This window comes from Nyctereutes procyonoides, unplaced genomic scaffold (assembly GCF_905146905.1).
Source record: "Nyctereutes procyonoides isolate TBG_1078 unplaced genomic scaffold, NYPRO_anot_genome, whole genome shotgun sequence".
NCBI classification, from domain to species: Eukaryota; Metazoa; Chordata; class Mammalia; order Carnivora; family Canidae; genus Nyctereutes; species Nyctereutes procyonoides.
The window spans coordinates 14179274-14195490 of record NW_026575126.1 but is presented as its reverse complement, the minus strand read 5'-3'; the positions used below and the strand labels follow the sequence as shown (position 1 = coordinate 14195490).

Here is a 16217-nt window from a genome sequence, read left to right as displayed (position 1 = left end):
ACTATACTATATACTATGGGTGTTATACTATACGTTGGCAAATTGAATTTAAGTAAAATATTAAAAAAAAGAAAATGAGAAAATGAATGAACTATGCTTATGTCATTCATTGAAATACTATTCATTCAACAATTGGATTTTGAGGACTTTTTAATGTATCCTAGGGCTGTAAATTCCAAGGTGAGTAAGACATTCCTTGGCCCTAGTGAGTTTACAGTAGATGAATGTAAGAGATAGACTTATAACAAGATTTATTGCAATGTAATAGGCTAAAAACCACAATGAAAGAATCAAAGTTATGCTAGAGAGACAAACAGGTACAAAAAACTAACTCTTCCTAGGGTAGTCCGGAAGGCTTGACAGGGACGGAAGAAATATTCCAATTGGCTTTTGAAAAATGATTCAGGATGTGCTGGGCATAGAAGCGGAAAGAAGATTACAGGTGGAAGTAACAGAGTGTATGTGGGTAGGACCTAAGGAGCAGTGGAAGAGGAAAAATAAATATTTTGGACATCTGCTTTATGCTGACCACTATCCTGGGCAAGTAATTTGAGTTTGAAAGGGCAAAGCATTTGAGGAAGAGTAGCAAGTACAAAGGGTCTAGTTCTTAGAATATAAGAGCTGAGATGAAAATGAAGAGATTGATTTGGGCTGGATTTTGAAGGGCCTGATGTACCATGCTAGCAAGATTGGTCTAACTTGGAGGTGGTTTTGCACAGTGGTAAAGCCATGTGGGTTGGAATCAGACTACACCGTATTTGAATTTGAGCTCCACTACTTAATAACTTTATGACTGTGGGAAAGTTACTTATGCTACCTCAGTGGTATTCATTTGTGAGATGATGATAACAGTGTTCACCTCAATTGCCCAGGGAATTAAAGGAGATAGATATTGGTATAAAGCATTTTAGCCCAGTACCTGGCACATAGGAAGCACTCCTTAAATGACAGCTACTATTATTATTATTTTGAATGGAGATAAAGACCCAGGAAAGGCCTGTGTGTGTGAGTGAGTGAGTGTGTGTGTGTGTGTGTGTGTGTATACACGATTCAATAATTCTGACCAACATTACTTTGCGTGGGCTGCAAAAACAGGCAGTAAAAATTTGGAATCTTATTGCAGAGATGGAGAAATGATGGAGTCAGATCTAAGGCAGTGAGAAGTAGAGATGGAGAGGACATTATGTGAGGCATTTCTGAAGGGTACTGAGTGAGTGTGAGTGGTTGGGTAGGGGTGGAGGTTACAGAGAAGGAGGAGTTAAAGTTGCCCTAAAGTCAGGGGCTTGGGGGAACTGATGGAGGAGAACATGTATGATTAGAAAGTATTCAGGGGTAAGCTGATGATTTGGGGAATGAGGGATAGAGATAGATTTGGAGACCATCAACAGACTGATGGTGGGTGAAGCTGTGGGCAAGAAGGAGCCATTTCAGGAAAACACGTGAAATGAGAGGAGGAAAGTGAGAAGACTGGGGGAAATTCCCCAGTTTATGGGTTGGGCAGTCTAAAAAGTCAAATGAGGGATGCCTGGGTGGCTTAGTGGTTGAGCGTCTGCCTTAAGCTCAGGGCGTGATCTCCAGGGATCAAGTCCCGCATCTGGCTCCTCGGAGAGAGCCTGCTTCTCCCTCTGCCTGTATCTCTGCCTCTCTCTGTGTCTCTCATGAATAAATAAATAAAATCTTAAAAAAAAAAAAAGTCAGAAGAAAGGCCAGAGAGAAAGAAGGAAGATTGGAGAGTGGTGTCATGGATGCAAAAGAAAAATATATTTCAAGAAATCAGGAATTATATTAGGACAACAGGCTGTGTAACACACAGGTTCATATGTAGTGCCTCCGTTCAAGAAGCTCAGTGCTTTTTGTAGAAGTCCAGTTCAGCATTTGTGTGAGCATGTGTGTGTGCGTGCCTGCGTGTGTGTGTGCTTGTGCATGTGCGTGTGTGTGTCGGGGTGATACTCTGCTCTGGGAAGTTAGTTATTCAGGATCCCAGGTTGATGCAGCCTTACTTTTTTATCCTTACTTTTTGGGGTCACCTTGAGGGCAGATCCCCTTACCAGACAACTAGGAGAAGAAAAGAGCTTGGAGGAGCAAAAGGAGGCAGAAACCCTCAAGCGTAAGGCCAGGCCTGAGAGTAGCACACAGCACTTCCACCGGAGAGAACCCAGTCAGGCCACAGCCAACTGCAGTGGAGGCTGGGAGATGTAATCTAGCCGGGTACCCAGGAGGAAGAGGACATAGATTTAGTAAACGGCAAGCAGTGTTTGCCCCGGGAAGGTTCAGAAGTTGGGATTACGAGAAGACTGAAGAGTAAGTGTGCAGTTTTGCAAACGGGTCACGGTGACTTCCATAAGAATGTTTTAGCAGGACCCTGGAGTTAGAAGTGGAGTGGCCCCTTGGTAGGGCTCTGCTGATCATAAGAAGAAAACAGGCTGCTCTCCACACCCTTGTTCTTTCCAGCCTGAATTCTAGTCACCTGGCTGCTACAGAATGGAAAAACTAGTCACTTGGTCACCGTAATAAGGACAACGCCTTTTCTTTCTGCAGAAGGCCCCAAAACTTCAGGGTACTGCAGTCGTTGTGGTGGTGTTCCCAGAAGCCCCAGCCTGACTCCTCTAGAGGCTAGTGCACCTCCGAATATCATGCGGGGCTGGCAGGGATCAGGGTAGGGGAAGAGGCATCTGTTGCCCTAAGTGTATGTGGTACGTGTGTGGACACGTATATGAGTGTGTGTATTTTCCAGTGTTGTGTCCATAAAGATGACATTTGTACTCAGTCCCTCTTTGGAGAGTAAGGATCTATGATCTTAGCATAGCAAAGTTTAATTCTTAATTTGCCTGTTATCCAAGAGCTAAAACTACAGATATTGTGAGGTAAGTCCATGTACAAGCATTATCACAAGAAATGCCCTTGCATAGGCTTAACTAAAATAAATAATCATTATCTACCTCCGCCCCCACCCCACTCCAATTCACATGGTAAAGATTGTTGTTACAACCTTGTAAATAAGGCTTTTGGGGGCACCTGGGTGACTCAGCAGTTGGGTGTCTGCTTTGGCTCAGGGTGTGATCCTGGGGTCCTGGGATCAAGTCCCACATTGGGTTTCCCTCAGGGAACCTGCTTCTCCCTCTGCCTATGTCTTTGCCTCTCTTTCTCTGTGCCTCTCATGAATAAATAAATAAATAAAATCTTTAAAAAATTTTTAAAAATAGGGGATCCCTGGGTGGCTCAGTGGTTTAGCCCCTGCCTTCGGCCCAGGGCGTGATCCTGGAGTCCCGGGATCGAGTCCCACGTCGGGCTCCCTGCATGGAGCCTGCTTCTCCCTCTGCCTGTGTCTCTGCCTCTCTCTCTCTCTCTTTCTCTGTGTCTCTCATGAATGAATAAATAAAATCTTTAAAAATTTTTTTTAAAAATAAAAAACAAATAAATAATGTTTTTGGTGAGGGCTAGCTAGCTGGTAAGAATTCTGGCCCGTCAAACATACGTACTTAATCATACACTCAGTCATGCAACCCCCAATAGGGACTCTTCCCAGCGGGGTATGTAATTGATGGACTGGATTCTTTCTTACCAGTTGAACACACATTTACGGAAAACCTACTGAATCTCAAGCACCATTTTAGACCCTGAGAATTGCTATAAAATTCCCATTATACTATTTTCCTAGCAGATCCTTGAAAGCTACATCATTAAGTGTACTTTTACCTGTTTCAAAGTCTGTTAGTTCCACGGGAGAATCTGGAAGATTCACCCAGACAGAGGGATGACGACTGTTATGTTTGTGACTTGCCAAACTCCGAGAGAAGAGCTAGGTCTGCACATGTGATGCAAGGTGTTGGTTTAGGTGTTCTAAGGAACCTGGATCTTCCAAACTTCTTCTCTCATGTGTCTCCCTGAATTATAAGCGTAGCCAAGTCTTGAAGTGGCTGAGATGGTTGAGTCACTTATTTGGACTAAGTTGGCCCCCAGACCCTGCAGTACCTGAATTATGACTCACAATTCTTTAAGAATCAAATTCCTCCCAATCTGACACTAAATATAAAAATTCAGCTAAAGAATAGCTAAGTAAAGGAATGGGAGATGGAGAAGACATCTCAACTAAGAGATATTGTCTACTTGTAGTAAAAAAAAAAAAATCTACTGACCTGGAGAATGGGGGAGTGTTGGAGATGGTCTTAAAGAAGGGGAGTGATGAAATTGAAGTCCTGGAGGAGAGTAATTTCTGAGGCTGGGCAGGTGGAAGAAGTGAGAGGGAGGAAGTGGGAGGCCCAGGACAGAAATGGCCCATTGCCAAGTAGGCTGTGAATGTCCTTTTTGATGCAAGACTGAAACTCTTCAGTTTCTCCAAAGGAAGATTTTTTTGGGTACACACAGGTCTTTTAAACCTCCTTGATCACAACCTCGTTGTACAAAAGCCCAGTTAACTTCCTTCCACCTGGCTGACCATATTTCCCCGTCCAGAGTTGCATGGAGGCACCTTGCACTCTCCCTGCGTGAGTGAAATGGACTCTTAAAGGCAAATGATATTTAATCTTCACTTTTTCTAGCACTTTACAAGTTTGAGGTTTTTCTACTAGAATGATTTAATAGAGTTTTAAAATATCCTCCTTTCAGCTATTTGTGTCCTTTTTGGAGGTGTTAAACATGGAAGCAATTATCCACTTCATGACAGGATTTTTTTTTTTCTTGGCTCCATAAAGCTTTGTGCTTTGTGACACCTGATGCGTAGGTAAGGAATTGGGCTTATTTTCTATTAATTTGCAGTGAGTTTCTTTCCCTTAGAGAGCTAAGGGGTAGGATGTATGCTTCTCTGAGAGATAAACCACAATCTGTTAAGTGTGTAGGAGGACACTAAAAGCTAGCAAAAATTATGTTCTAGCAAAGTGAAATGTGAAGATCTTCTTTTGCATTACTCTATAACCATGGCAAAAAAAAAAAAGGAAAAAAAGCTGATTAAGTGGTTTCATGACAAGTCACCTAGAAGGACGGTTCCTTTGGCTGAATTAATTCTGTTAGTCTCAATTGCAATTGTTTTCAGAGTGTGTGAGGCATCATATTTTTAGTTGATGGGTCCGTGAATTTGAAAGGCTCAGGTTCGTACCAGTGATCAGAAAGCTGGAGCACTGCCAACAGGGAAGATAAAATAAGCTCTTTGATTTCATCCAGAATGTCTAATGTGCACCAAGGAAGAAAATTTTTTTCACTTTAAAAGAGAATAGGGTTTTTGTTGTTGTTGTTGTTGTTGCTGCTGCTCGTGTTTCTGTTGTTGTTGTTCATAGAATGATGAACGCACCAGAGTAGATGGTTTATGTTCTGCCAAAACTGTGGCAACGGTTAATTGTCTTTGGGAACACAAAACACTTTATTCTGCGTGAAACTGAGGCCAGAACACATTAGAAAATACAACTTCTAAAAAAAAAAAAAAGAAAATACAACTTCTTTCTTCATTTTTAGATTCTAGCAAGAAAATAGATCATTTAAAAGTTGCCTAGGAGAATTGAGACTCCCCAACGATCAGTAAGTCTCATCCCAGGGCTGGAGGTGGATAGAGATGATGTGTCAGAAGTAGTTTTTGGAACCTGATGAGCCTTTGTGAAACATGGGAAACATTCACAGGTAAAGTTGGTAAGAAAACATCAATTATTGCAAAATCATGTTAACTTTTAGAAAGCCTTTTCTCTGGGGCAGCCATTCTACTAAGTCCTTTATGGATATTTCCTCAGACATCTATCAATTTTAGGCAATAGGTGTGGTAGTCATCTCCATTTGCAAGATGAGAAACTCAAGGTAGAGAGGAGTTAAGTAATTTTCTGAAGGGAATAGTGCTCCTAAGTAGGGGAGGAAAGCATGGAGAGCACTGAGATCTGAATTTAGGAAATCTTGAGTCCCGAGTTGTGGCCTCAATCTCTATGCAACAACTGCATTCAGGAATCCTTTTATGATGAAGACCATTGGAGGAGCCAAAGTCTAATTGGTTTGCATGGATGTTGGGAATAAAGGCCAACTGTATAGGAAAAGCTGAAATAGGTAAAATTTGCCTTTGGTTCTCATTAACTTTCTCTTTGTCCCCTGCCTCAGGATTCCCACTGTTTGTTCTAACCTTATTTCTTATGGCAAACCTATATTTCATTTCTATAGTATTTTTTTTCTAGAAGGAATAACTTTTGGAAGTAGGCTATAGTAGTTTATAAAGTCTTAAGAAGCCACTCCATAATTTATGGGGTCTTTGTATTTCAATAGGAAATTTTTAAGGAACAAAAAGTTTTCCACATACATAGGGGCCATTTCTAAGAGTGATGCTTAAGTTTCTATTTCAGATCAAGGGAGATGGTATTTTTCAGGCTGAGGACTCTGTCTGAGGCCCTCAAAGAACACTGTGGAAGGAGAGGTGGCAGTCGTCTTGTCTCCTGGAGAGGCCCGTTATTGTAAAGAAATGAGGATAGATAGTTAAAGCTAGGGGAAAACATCCTGCAGATGGGGAGGGATCCAAAAAGGAGGAAATTATGAAGTGCTGAGTTCGAATTCTACCCCTGCAGTTTCTAGTCATGTGACTATAGGCAAATGACTGAAAGTTTCCTGTATAAAAATACTTAATAGACTTGTGAGGATTAAGTAAGATAAAGTCTGAAAAAGGCAGCAACTAAACATAGTCCAGATGTTCTCAGCTAAAGGCGATGTCCTCTCTCTTCCCTGCCATGCTGTCTAATTGGGTGGGTGTGATCAGGAAGGGACATGGTAAAAGATTGATGGAGGAGAACTGTCTAGAAGAAAATGAGGCTAAGCTGTGAAATACTTATTCTTTGTTTTTTTTTATTTATTATTATTATTATTTTTTTTATTCTTTGATGTGAATCAGTCTTGTTGCATGCATTCATTCATCCATTCAATCGGTACTTATTGATTGCTTCTGCACTTCTCTTGGATTTTAAACGTAGGCTCACTTGGATCAGCCCTACGTAGCATTTAGAAATGCTGACTTTGCAGAACCACATCTTCATACATCTAAAATCTGATAAATCAGGCCAACTTAAAGCATTAAGGCATTGCTAGTGTCTTTCTCTTGATCCTACTTCAGATGTAGTTTCCAAAGAGAACTTCAGAATATTAAACAAATATCATTTCAGTTTTACCTCATTATCCTGGAACACTCCAACCAGAACAGCTGATCTTACCACTAGCCACTGGCCATCGCTCCTTCTGGTAGATGTGCACATGTGGCTGGGAAAATCAAAATATAGTCATTATATACCTACTTCTAAACTCCACAGCTCCTGAGTTAACCACAGCGACCGAAACCACATAGAAGATGTAAACTCTTAAATTATTAAGAGCTGTCCTGGATTTTAATTGAGGATTATGAGTTATATTCTTTTTTTAAAATTTTTTTTATTTATTTATGATAGTCACACACACACACACACACACACACACAGAGAGAGAGAGAGAGAGAGAGAGAGAGAGAGAGAGAGAGAGGCAGAGACACAGGCAGAGGGAGAAGCAGGCTCCATGCTTCCTCCCGGATCTCGAGGATCGCGCCCTGGGCCAAAGGCAGGCGCTAAACCGCTGCGCCACCCAGGGATCCCCCCATGAGTTATATTCTTGTTCTTCAACTAAGACCATGTACAGCATAGTGATGCCTGATGTCTCTGGCCCTTGAGTTATACACTAAACAGGCCAAGAAAGATAGGTTTTAACTGGGACTAGCTTCAATACTGTAAGGAGATGACCTTAGTCATCCTGGCGTGGCACTGTGCTACTGGGGGTTTGTACCCAAGTGTGCCCTGAACATCCAGCCTCACCAGCCTGCACAAATAAGGCTACTGTGATGTTAATTCCTCAATTTTCCTGGCCTGTAGTTCTCTCCTTACAAAACTGCTGGATCTCTCCAGTCAAACTTTCCCACCTCCTGACAGTCTGGAGGTCTGTCTCACACATGTTTAGGGAGAAGTCTGCACCCGTTGTGTACAACTACTGCTTCACTGGCTCTGCTGAGCATTGGCTGAGTTGTCCCTGCTCTGTGGGAAGAAATGATGCTCTCTACAGAACACAGTACTCTGAGGCTTCCCAGCACGTCACCTGGTGCCATGTTCTACTCAGTCTTCACCAAACTGCCAGAGCTACAGTGTGTTCCACATAGAAAGAGAGATAATCTTCCTCTCACTAACTCTGTGCCCTACCTGTGCTGGGCCCTGAACTAGAGCTGCCTGGCACACAAGGGAATAGCTTCCTCTGATTATACCTATCACTCCACCACTTTCCCCATTCACCTTACACAGTCAGCAACTGCAGGAGAACCATACCATCCCCTCCACTTTTGCCGACTCTGTCCTCTCTCCCCCAGGCCCCCATGACCCAACTTTGTCCCTTTTCCTTTAGCCAAAAACCAAAACCATTATGGGTGTCCACTTAGGCAGATCTATGCCCTGTGGGTCACACTGCCTCATCGCTGAAGTCTCTATTTAGGCTGAGCCAGGTCTGCAATGCTACTCATTCATGAAGTTGTGTGATTTCAGTGAGCTCATCACCACAAAAGAACTGAGGGGCTGATGACAATTGGAGCCACCAGCCAGTGTACATGATCAACATGAGGACTAAGACTCCCCCATCCCATAAAGGCAGAGTAGCAAACAGAAGAATTGCTCTGGAGGAGCTTACTAATTTATTTCAGCACAATTATCTATTGAGTGAAGCAGAGCTCAAAAAGTGGAAGGTATTTGGCTGAGAAGTCACCTGTACGTGTAGCTGCCAGGAAGGTACTCATTTCTGTGGGTTTCAACACAACATGAAGGTTTAGTCTCTGACCTTCAGTTCTCCTAGGGCTGGAGAGAGACAGGGCATCATGGAGTCCAGATAGAGAGAAAGGCACACCATCCTCATCAGGTGGACTTCAGAGGAGACAGGGAGACAGAAAACGTGGATGGTGAGGTGGTTCTTTGTTCAAACAGTGCACCATTTTTTAATGACCAGAATCCTTTGAGCTAGGTATCAGTAAGAAGACACTATTTTGTTTATAACTTCACCCCCTTTTACGTTTTTACTTAAAACAGGACCTCCAGTCATTCATTCTGGAATCAAAGATCTCAAGGTCTTGAAAACGACCCAGTCTGGATTCGAAGGATTCATCAAGGACCAGTTCACCACCCTCCCTGAGGTGAAGGACCGGTGTTTTGCCACCAAGGTGTACTGCAAATGGCGCTATCACCAGGGCAGAGACGTGGACTTTGAGGCTACCTGGTATGAGCATGGACTAGGGCTTGGCTCTGGCTCTGCCCTCTTCCCAGGGGCCCTAAGGTCATAGGCTCTTCTATCTGAAAGAGAAAATTAGAGGCTACCTAATTTAACCTCCCCACTGTTCAGAGACCCTTCTGACAATGCTCTTGACTTGAATTAGCAAATCTGTACAGAAACCTTAGATGCTATTAGCTGAAATGACCTTGGATGGACCACCTAATTCCCCTGACCCTCTGTTTTTTATTTTTTTTATTTTACTTTTTTTGACCCTCTGTTTTTTAATTAATTATATCAGTAGTTCTCAAATATTATTCTGTATCAGAATCACCTGGAGGACTTGTTAGAATGTAGATTACAGGGCCCACCTCCAGGGGTTCTGATTCTGTAGGTCTGGGGTGGGGTCTGAGAACTTGCATTTCCAATAAACTCTCAGCTGCTGCTGATGGTGTTGGCCCAGGAGCCACACATTAAGAACCACTGTATCAAGCGAGAATAATGATATTTGGCTTTACTACCTCATAGTAGATGCAGAGAGAGCTACATGAAGATGCCCAACTCACCCCAGCTTGCCAAAGACTTTTCTGATTTTGACCCTGGAAAGTCCCATGTCCCAGGAAACCCCTTGGTCATAGGCAAACTGGGACAGTTGATCACTGTAGGCTAAACTCAAAATGAGACAATATTCACAGAAGCAGTTTATAAATGATAAATGCCTTAACAATGTAAAGGTATGATTATTATTATGATATCCTTGACAAAAAGTACTTAGGCCTCTGGACTCTGAGCTTGTTTTTGGGCCAGGCATCTCATTCCTCTGCTTACATTCCAATTGTTAGAAATGCTACTGGGACGCCTGGGTGGCTCAGTGGTTGAGCATCTGCTTTCAGCTCAGGGCATAATCCTGGGGTCCCGGGATCCAGACCCACATTGGTCTCTCTGCAGGGAGCCTGCTTCTCCCTCTGTCTATGTCTCTGCCTCCCTCTCTGTGTGTCTCTCATAAATAAGTAAGTAAGTAAGTATATAAATAAATAAAATCAATCTAAAAAAAAGAAGAAGAAAGAAAGAAAGAAAGAAAGAAAGAAAGAAAGAAAGAAAGAAAGAAAGAAAGAAATGCTGCTTTCTGATGAGCTGGAGTCTGTCCCCCTGGTAGCTTCCTCCCACTGACATAGTTTTGCTCTACTCCTTTTATTTTGTGATGGGTTTGAAAATGCTTATAGAGAACCTCACCTCGACGTTCTTTTTCCTTCTTTATTTCAATTGTTCCCCAGTGGCAGCACACTGAAGTATTGGAAAGAGCCCAAAATTGAGCACGACAGAATCGGGGTCTTAGTTGGGTCTCCCACTAAGGAGAGGGAATGACTTAGTGTGGATCATTTAACTTTTAAGATTGCTCATGTCTAAACTGAGAATAATAATAGTACTTGGCCCAGGCATATTGAGATAATTTAATGATGTAATCACATAAAATCCTGAGCACAGAGCCTAGCACAGAATGAAATCCCTAAAAACATAATAATTCAAAGAACTGGCCAAGCTGAGCAGTAAGAGCACTAGCAGACTTGGAAGTCCCCTTCATGGGTTCTTCAAAAGGGAGGAAGATTTCCTCTGGAATGCCCAGGGAGCACTAGTTCTAGATGATGAAGATAGCCTGGTGACACTCAATACCTTTGTTGAATGGTGTGTGTGTGTGTGTGTGTGTGTGTGTGTGTGTGTAGGGAGGTGTTTTCAGGGGGAGGCATTACAGGATATTAATCTCTTCTAAAATCAGCAATAAAATTGTTTTCTAGGAGGATAGAAGGCCACCACTTCTTAACATAATAGCGTACTCCTAAAAGACCACCCTATGAGTCCTCAGGTCTCTTTCCTGTGTTTTAGGGATACTGTTCGGGACATTGTCCTGGAGAAATTTGCTGGACCCTATGACAAGGGCGAGTACTCACCCTCTGTCCAGAAGACCCTCTATGACATCCAGGTGCACTCTTTGAGTCGGGTTCCTGAGGTATGTTTTGTCATTTGCCATTCTGAAGACTGGGAGAACTTGTTGTGTCTCCTGTCAGCTCTGACAGAGAGTTGAGAGTTAAAATAAGACAGTGGAAGACACATGAAAAATGACATCTGTTGTTGTTCAAAAGCTTGTTATAGCAAGTGAGAAGAGAGCAAAAAATGGAAAAATCTGTCCAACCTGAAAACAGAGGCCACTGCTATAATTCTCTAGGTTTGTTGAAAATTCTGTGGGTCTTTTCAACCTGCCACAATTTAAGCCTCATATGAGGACACTCAAATGCCCTGAAGGAGGCCAAGGAGGCCAAGGGCCTATGGTTCAGGGTAGCCAGGAAATGAAGGCTAGATGCAGGGAGATTCCATCCATCCACCCATCTGATATTATTGAATGGTTATAACTCTGTCAGCACATGAAGAATACAAAGATAAATTAGACAAGGTGCCTGCCCTCAAAGAGTTCATCACTGAGTAAAAGAAAAAAAAGTAATATAATGATGCAGTAGAGCATAGAGCATTATGGAAATCCAGAGAAAGGTGTCCAACTCAGGAAGGGGACGTAGGGCCAGCCAGGCTTTCTGGAGGGAGAGGTGTTTGAGTTGAGTCTTAAATGACAGGTAGGGGTATCTGGGTTCACACTCGAGGGTAAGGGAGCATGGTAGGTATAGAGGCAAGGAGGCATCATGGGACAACCATTTGCTGTTGAGGGTCTATCATATGTGAAGCTCCATGAGTGAAAGTCTCTCCATGTGACTAGGGATGAGGCAGGAACCAAATCAGGAGGATCCTTGTGAGCTTATATATGGTCCGTACTTTATCTTGAAAGCTCTTAGGAGCCACGGAGGGGTTTAACCAATGTGTAACACTACTGGATTTGCACTCCAGAAAGATTACTCTAAAAAAGAAAGATGATACATTGAAAGGACAACAGACCACATGCAAGGAGACCTGTTGGAGACTGTTGGGAAGCAGAAATCTGTCAAGAAAGGCCTGAACTTAGTTCCGTGATGGGATGGAGAGGAACCGGGACAAGAGAGATGCCTGCCATGGTCTAGCACTTTCCAGGCCTTTCTCTGGCTACGCGTCTCTCCACTAGATGAAGAGTCAGTGGAGCCAATGCAACAGACCTGTCGGGTACCCACACATCCCTTTCTAGATCATTCTCTGGATACCTGCACCCCAGAATTAACTGCCCAAATAACCCTGAGACTACTTTCAGAAACTGCAAACCTTTTCCTCAGATCCATCCTCTGGAGGCACATTATGCCATCAGTATGTATACCCTTACACTTGGCGGAGGAGAAGGGACAGATGTTTGCAGGAGGTATGGATGAGACTTGACATGGAAGCAAGGGTGTGTACTCCATGAGTCCAAGAGAGAAGGTGGGAAGGACCAGGGGCTGGGATCTGGCTCTTCCCACACTACCACATCCTGGCATGGCATTGCAAGCAATCAGAGAATTCTAAATTACATTCTGGCCTTCCAGGTTGTTATGAAGGTATATTTGTCAAGTTGGAAGGATAGAACATATTTCACTTTAAAGTTTCTTGCTTCTTTCATAACTTTATTTTTTATTTTTTAATTCATAACTTTAAATAGCTCCAATTATATTCTTACTCCAGGGCCTGCAAATGTTTGAGATAGGCCTAGAGAGGAGGAAATAGACTGAGGAAGAATTTAGGATTAATTTGGTTAACCAGCCAGCACCAGGAGGCCAGTGGGATCTCGAAGGTCTCACAGCTTTCTGACCCAAGGAATTCTTACTTTTCTGAGAAGAGATTTTGTACTTGGAGGGGAAAAGTGTGGGCCCACCATCTAATAACAGGACTAGCAGGAGTCAACAATGTCGAGCTATAGAGGAACATCGGAGGGTGTCTCAGGAATAGGTAGAACTTGAGTAATGGGCCATTGGGCAGGTGGGTTGCAGAGGAAGAGTGACAGAGAGAGAGAGAGATTCACAGTTGCTCAAAGTGATCCATATTCCTTTGGATTCCAGATGGAAGACATGGAAATCAGCCTGCCGAACATTCACTACTTTAACATAGACATGTCCAAAATGGGACTGATCAACAAAGAAGAGGTAAGAGGACTTTAAAAATATTTAAAGTACATCTACACTCATGCCCCCACACTCTTACTTGTCTTTATAAATTTGGGACAATAATATCACCAAGCAAAACTCTTAACAGCTGTTGTTTCAGGAGTATTTATAGTTGCCACTGATTAGAGTCCCCTTAGTCTCTGGGCCTTTCAGTACCTGAGGCTGGAGTACCCTAGAAGTGGATGAGTGATTGTGGAGGAGGGTTGGAGGCTGCAGGGATTGAAAAACAAAGAAAGCACAGAGTGTGCCAGATGAGACAGCTCTGAGATCTGCTTCTCCGAAATGTGCCACCCAAGGTCACCGCTTCATTATTCTTCCATGATGAGGTGATGAGGAGAAGAAAAAGATTCTATTTTCATTTTCCTTCATCGTCTAACTTCGGATTAAGTCTTCAATTTAAGTAGCAATGAACAGAAAATGTCAAAAGAAAAATGGAAGAGTGTTTGTGTTTCCAATTGCAATTATAGAAAGCAAGATGAGGAAGTATATTTTTTTGAAAGGAAACCTTGTTTTGGAAAAAACACTTACCTGAACTTATTTTAAGCCATGACAGAAGGTTAAACCAAATGAGTGTGTCTGATTCAACAGCCTGAAGTAGTGGGGCCTTGGAGATTAGAACTGTCCTTCCCTTCTTGAACCACTTTGAGAATGGTAGGTTTTCTCTATATGATCCATCCTCTCACAGACCTCTAGAATTTGAAAAACATCATCTCAATAGCTTGTTTTGGTGTGTAGGGGGAGGTCGGGAGGGGCCACCTAGGAAAGTGGCAAACTGGGAAACAAAAGTCATGCCTGGATGCCTGGGAATGCTGCTAGAGGACTCTGAGTGGCAGAGGAGAGCAACCTCCATCCCAGGTACTGTTCACTCAACTGAGCAGAGGCAACATTGTTTACTTCAATGGAAGGAAAGGATGGTCGTTACCAGAATACCATTAATTACAATATAAAGCCTTTTAAAATAATTACCTTCAAAAGAGCAGGAGAGGGACCTGAGAGTGATTCTGGCCATGTCCACCAAAGGTAAAACAAAGAGATTCCAAACAAAAGGGTAAGTGCCGTGACTGGGGCTGTGCTTAGCCCCAGAACCTAGCAGAGAAAGGAAATCTCCTCAAAGCCCCCAAACACCTCTGGCCTACAGTCATCCAAGCTCAAAGATTCGTTGCAGGCCTTGCCCGTTGTGTCTCTAGATCCAAGAAGTCAGATTTGCAGCTTCCTCAGCTCCCACCTGAAGAACGGATGGGGACCCCGACACAGGAAGGCCCGGGATCCTTTGGGCCAGGGCTCTGCATGACGGCACCTGAGGGGCTGAACAAGTTGTCCCGTGTCTGGGCTTGCACTTTGGGGATGGCTGGAGCTGCTCTCAGGCCCTCACCCAGCAGGCGTGTACAAAGTGAAGGCAACACACAAAAAGCAGAGACTCAGGACACACTGATGAAAGTGGCAAAGTGACAAATGACAGGGTGGGAGACAGAGCAACTCTAAATTCACAGCTGTCTGGAGCCATTTAGTATTGGGCTAACAGCCCCGAGGACCTCAAATGTTCCTGAGAGCATGGCGGTATTATAGCATTGGACAATGACTGATGTTCAAAATGCATCATCAAGAACAAGCCAAATTATGTTCACCACATTCTACTTAAAAAGCAGAGATATATAATGCATTTGAGAAACATTTATATCCCAATGATTAAAATTTTTCAAAAACTCTTTAATTTTCTCGACAATCAACTCATCTCTCAAGTATTGCAAGAAAAATAAGGCGTTGCCATTCTTGGAATAACTTGACTGTAGGTCATACACATTTTCCTCTCTAGCGAGTTGTTGTTTTTGTTGTTGACTTAATATTGATTCACAGAAAAAAGGAGCGGTGTATTGGAATGCCTCTGAAGTTGCCATGTGGTTTTTCTACAGGTCTTGCTACCATTAGACAATCCATATGGCAGGATTACTGGTACGGTCAAGAGGAAGCTGGCTTCGAAGCTGTGACATTGTAGCCACCAGCACTGGAAGTCTACTCCTCAACTGAGGAATTGCCTCAGCCTCCCTCATATGATTTCTATGCTAGAAATCATAGCATGTAACCATGCAAAATTTCAAACTAGTGTGTTGATTTATGGTGTTATTTTTTCTCCTGTATGAAAGAGTTCTACTAGTAGCTCAGCAAGGTGTTTTGTGATTAGTAATTATAACATGCTTTGTGGATACAGTTTACTTCACAAATGCTAAGCAGTATTAGAATAGTCATAAATCAATATTTCTTTTTAGTTGTCTTGCACCTTCCTGTCCTAGAGAGGTTTTAGAATCAATTTACTAAGAAAATAATCATGAATTAATGGATGTGTCATATCAATTAATTTGTGCACAAATTTAAGTGCAAGCATTGTTTTCAACCTACTGATGCTCAAACTTTGCTTCTGGGCAATGCAGAAAATGTAATGACAAAATCGTATTTCAAAAACTATCACCGGGGTGCTTGGGTGGCTCAGTGGTTGAGCGTCTGCCTTTGGCTCAGGTCCTGATCCCGGGGTCCTAGGACTGACTCCCGCATCAGGCTCCCCGCAGGGAGCCTGCCTCTCCTTCCGCCTATGTCTCGGCCTCTCTCTGTGTGTCTCTCATGAATAAATAAATAAAATCTTAAAAAAAGAAAGAAAAAAAAACAATCACCGTTGTAACTTCAATTAATCTGAATATTAGAATTTCTAAGAATGCTCTAGCATATGTATCACTGGGAGTTTATTTCTACTCTAAAAGCTCTTGTGTAATCTTAATGTGTTGGTTTTAGGACTTTTACAACTCTCAGAGACTATTTAGTAGACACTGAAAAAAAGTACAATTTGTTTTTCTTTGAATAATGCATCACACTTTGGCACAAACAGCCACATTTAATGAATGCTAA

The 16217-nt window shown here is 42.6% G+C and overlaps 1 protein-coding gene across 3 annotated transcripts in view; it reads left to right on the top strand.

The window, feature by feature from the left end:
- LOC129520277 (uricase) overlaps nucleotides 1–15978 on the top strand; it is a 76529-nt gene extending 60551 nt beyond the window's left edge. For all 3 annotated transcript variants that reach the window (XM_055341372.1, XM_055341373.1, XM_055341374.1), the window contains exons 5-8: nucleotides 9039–9225; nucleotides 11098–11221; nucleotides 13218–13301; nucleotides 15233–15978. In XM_055341372.1, coding sequence (XP_055197347.1) covers nucleotides 9039–9225; nucleotides 11098–11221; nucleotides 13218–13301; nucleotides 15233–15307 — 470 coding nt within the window. In that variant the 3' untranslated portion in view covers nucleotides 15308–15978. The remainder of the gene's footprint in view (nucleotides 1–9038; nucleotides 9226–11097; nucleotides 11222–13217; nucleotides 13302–15232) is intronic.
- The last annotated feature ends 239 nt before the right edge of the window (nucleotides 15979–16217 follow it).